At 44.5% G+C, this 4,310-nt stretch overlaps 1 protein-coding gene across 1 annotated transcript; it reads left to right on the top strand.

The window, feature by feature from the left end:
• Positions 1 to 1,781: 1,781 nt before the first annotated feature.
• Positions 1,782 to 3,475, top strand: LOC132207558 (complement C3 alpha chain-like). The gene is made up of 2 exons (XM_059643517.1): positions 1,782 to 2,143; positions 3,246 to 3,475. The coding sequence occupies exons 1-2, from the start codon at positions 2,138 to 2,140 to the stop codon at positions 3,465 to 3,467; spliced, it is 228 nt and encodes a 75-aa protein (XP_059499500.1). The 5' UTR covers positions 1,782 to 2,137; the 3' UTR covers positions 3,468 to 3,475.
• The last annotated feature ends 835 nt before the right edge of the window (positions 3,476 to 4,310 follow it).

Here is a 4,310-nt window from a genome sequence, read left to right on the forward strand (position 1 = left end):
TGCGGGAAATGGGATGCAGTGACTGAATGAAATGGGATGCAGTGAATGAGTGAAGTGAGATGCAGTGACTCATGGAAATTGAATGCAGTGACAGAGTGAAATGAGCTGCAGTGACTGTGTCAAGTGCGATGCAGTGTGACATGGAAATGGGATGCAGTGAATGAGTGAAGTGAGATGCAGTGACTCATGGAAATTGGATGCAGTGGGACTGTGTGAAATTGGATGCAGTGACTGTGTGAAATTGGATGCAGTGAGTGAGGGAAATGGGATGCAGTGACAGATTGGAATGCGATGCAATCACTAAGTGTAATGCCATGCAGTGACTGAGTGGAATGCGTTGCAGTGTCTGAGTGAAATGCGATGTCTGAGTGAAATGCGATGCAGTGTCTTTTGACGAACTTCACAACCTCCCCAATTATCCAAGGGTCTTTTACCTTGCCATCCTTGTCCTTCCTCCTTCCTGATCCTAAACTCATAAGCAGGCCTTTAAACAATTCCCATATGGCAAATGTGACAGCTCCTCCCAATTAACACACCCCAGCTCCTACCTAAAATTGATATAATTTACTCTTCCCCCAAGGTCCTGACTTATCCTTCTTCATAGCAATCTTAAAATTGAAGGAGTTGTGATCACTATTTCCAAAATGCTTTCCCACCCTTCTCACCAGTTACCTGACCAGGACAAAGTCCAGTATGGCCCATCTTCTATCCACACACTGTGTCAAGAAACTCTCTTGGATAGTCTTAACAAATTCAGCCTCATTTAAACTCTTGTTGTAAGGGAGTCCCAGTCAATACCGGGGCTGTGACAACTCTGAGTTATTGCATCGTTTCAAAAGCTGCCTACATATTTGTTCCTCAGTGTGTCAGTGGCAACAGGGGAGCAGGCTATTAGTTTAATCTGATCAGAGTGATTGTGTCTATCTTATTTTTCAATGCTACCTCTGTTGCCTCAGTGGGCAAGCCCTCCAGAATGTCCTTTCGAGGTGCAGATGTAACATTTCCCACAGGTTAGGAGTGCACCTCCTCCTTTTATCTTCCCCTCTATCTTGTCTGAAGCAATGAAACCCTGGAACATTGAGCAGCCAGTCCTGTCTCTGTCTCAACCAAGCCTCTGTAATGGCCTCAACATCAGAGTCCCATGTACTGATCCAGGCTCTAAGCTCATCTGCCTTACCTGTAATACTCCTGGCAGTGAAATAAACATATTTCAGCTTGTTCGTGCCATCATGTTCATGTACCTGTCTCTGACTGCCATTCTTTTCTGATTTATTGGTCCCAGCATGTACCTGCCATCAATTCATCTACTTGCTGACCTGCTGCTCTGGTTCCCAGCTGCCTGCCAGTCTTTAAATCCTCCCAAGTAGCACTAGCAAACCTCCCTGTGAGGGTATTTGTTCCCGTTCAGTTTAGGTGCAACCCATCCCTCTTAGACAGGTCACCCCTTGCCCAAGAAGCGGTCGCAATTATCCATGAACCTGAAAGCCTGCCCCCAGTACCAGCTCCTTAACCAATGCATTAATCTCTCACCTATCTTTCTCTGACTTAACTCACTAACATGTGGCACTCGTGGCAACCCATAAATTATTACCCTCTAGGTCCTGCCTTTCAGCCTCTTTGCTAACTCCTTGTACACAGTCCGGAGGATCACATCCCTCTTTCTACCTACGTCATTGGTACCAATGTGCAGAATGGCCTCTGGCTGCTCACCCTCCCCGTTTAGAATTTGTTGCAACCACTCAGAGATTTCCTTGACCTTGGCACCAGGGAGGCAACACACAGCCCTGGTATCTCAAATGTGGCTACAGAAACTATGCCCCCAACGAATGAGTCTCCAACCACGATCACTCACTTGGATTTACCTGACCCTGTCCCACAGCAGGGCGGTTTGTACAACGGACCTGGCTACTGCTGATTATATAACCGTTCCAGTTTGGTTTTAGATCAGTGTTAACCTTGATGAAGTGGATAGCCAAGCACCTCAGTGGTCTACAGTACAGGAGAAATAAATTCTGAAGCTCACGGATTCTGTGACAGTCAAAGACAAGCACTGAATTGTTCTAACCTCATTTCCAACACCTGGCCCATAGCCTTGCATGGCTTGGATAACACTTGCACATTTAAAAAAAATGTAAGGATGATGGTAAGGACATGGAATTTTGTGATATGGTCATATTCTCTCTTGTTGGAGCTGATTGCTGCTTAGCACTTGTATGGTGCAAATGTTACTTATCCTTTGTCAGGCCAAGCCTGATAATTGTCCAAGTCTCACTGTATTTTCTCATCGTTGACTTCACTGTTGGAAAAGTCATGAATTCTGCTGGACACCTGGACAATATTCAATGAACATTCATGTCTCCACTTTGGTTCAAGTGAAGACATGACTTCAACCAGTGCAGGTATCCAGTGAATGCCACTGACTCAACTTCCTATAACTCTGCTGAACACCACATTCAATCAGAAGTTGCCTTGGTGGAAATGACAGATTGCAGTTTCCTTCCTTTTCAAGCTCAGGATCTCTGATCATATTTGTGGTAAATCCTGAATGAGGTTGCGAGAAGTGTGGCATGACGAAAAGTGAACTGAGCCTCAGTGTGCAACTATTTGACAGCACTGTCATCCAGATGTTGCATTACTTTGCTGATGATTGAGAATACATTGAGGTCAGAATTGGTCAGGACAATTTGTCTGCCGATTGCGTGATAGGTCATCTTTCTCTGAAATGTGAGTGTTGCAAGTGTTTAAAAATGTACTGGAAAACATTTACTGTTGGTGTGGTGACGTTGGGGCACATTGTTCCAATACAGTTTGTGGGATGCTGCCAGGTGCCATGGCATTTACAGTATCCAGAACATTCAGTCTTGTCATTGCGTGAAATAATTTGAATTGCGTGTAAGTTGAGATCTGTGATGCCTCCTCAGGATGAGCGCAAGAAGATCATCCAGACTGATGCTATGAATCGTTTCATCTGCTCCTTCACCTTTTGCTCATAACATCTTGTAGTAACTCCATGTAGCCTGATGAGAAACTAAAGCTCATCTTGATTCATTTGCATTCGAAGGTGCCTATTTTTCCCAAACAAAAGGACCCATCACTGAGCGGGAAGTATGGAGAATGTTATAGACATCAGTGGTGAGATAATGCTGGATCTTGACCAGCAAAACCATTGTTGTGTTGTTGAAATGCAAACAAAAATCTATATGATGTAAACTTTATTCTCAGCTAATCCCTTTCTCAAATGACAGATTGTGATGTTGGTAACTGGAAAGCCTCCATTGTTGGAGGACGAGAAGCCGTATCTAATTGAAGCAGCACGGGCTTTTGCGATGACTGTGGAAACCACTGCTTATGCCTTGCTTCAAGCATTGTCAAGGAATGATTTTGACTATGCAACACCGATTGTGAGGTGGCTAACGATGCAACAGAACTATGGTGGTGGATTTCACTCGACGCAGGTAAATGCTTGAGATCACAACAACAGGCATTCAGATATTTCCATTGATCATGTTACTAACTGGTGGTTGTTGCTGTTTGCAATCAAACTGGACACTGCATTTTCATCTGCAGGTTTGGTGCATTGGCACAAATTCCAGTTCTTGAATGGTGTTAATCCTTGGTTAAATTCTTACATGCACTTTGCCTGTGCATCAGTTTTCCTTCAGGCATTGTCCTTGAAAACTATCTCTTTCTGCAAACCTTCACTTACTTGTCATAGGATCATTGAGGGACAGCATAATAGAGTGCCGTGGCAATGGAACAGACCCTTCAGCAAATTGTATGTGCCCTCACAAGATGCAAGTCCCTTACTATTCTAATCACATTTCCCAGCACTCGACCCAGAGCCTTGTATGCCTTGGTATCGCAAATGACCAATCAAAAACTTGTTAAGTGTTATCATGGTTTCTGCCTCTACCACCCACACAGTTGGTGCGTTCCACATTCTCACCACAGTTTGGGTGCAAAAACAAGTCAGTTTCCTCGAGAGATAGTAGGAACTTGCCAATTCTGGAGAATCTGAGAGAACAAGGAGTAGAACTGGATGAACACAGCGGGCCGAGCAGCATCAGAGAAGCAAGAAAGCTGACGGTTCGGGTCGACACCCTTCTTCAAATATGGTTGGGGGAGAAGGGGATTCTGAAAAAAATAGGGAGAAGTGGGGAGGCAGATAGAAGATTGGTAAAGGAGAAGTTAGGTGAACTGTCCTGTGCTGTCCACTCACTGTCCCCTGCTCCAGAATCATAGAATAAGAGAATACTTCAGAATTAGACCATCAGGCCATGAGACATAGGAGTGGAGGTAAGGCCATTCGG

Source organism: Stegostoma tigrinum, unplaced genomic scaffold (genome assembly GCF_030684315.1).
Source record: "Stegostoma tigrinum isolate sSteTig4 unplaced genomic scaffold, sSteTig4.hap1 scaffold_100, whole genome shotgun sequence".
NCBI classification, from domain to species: Eukaryota; Metazoa; Chordata; class Chondrichthyes; order Orectolobiformes; family Stegostomatidae; genus Stegostoma; species Stegostoma tigrinum.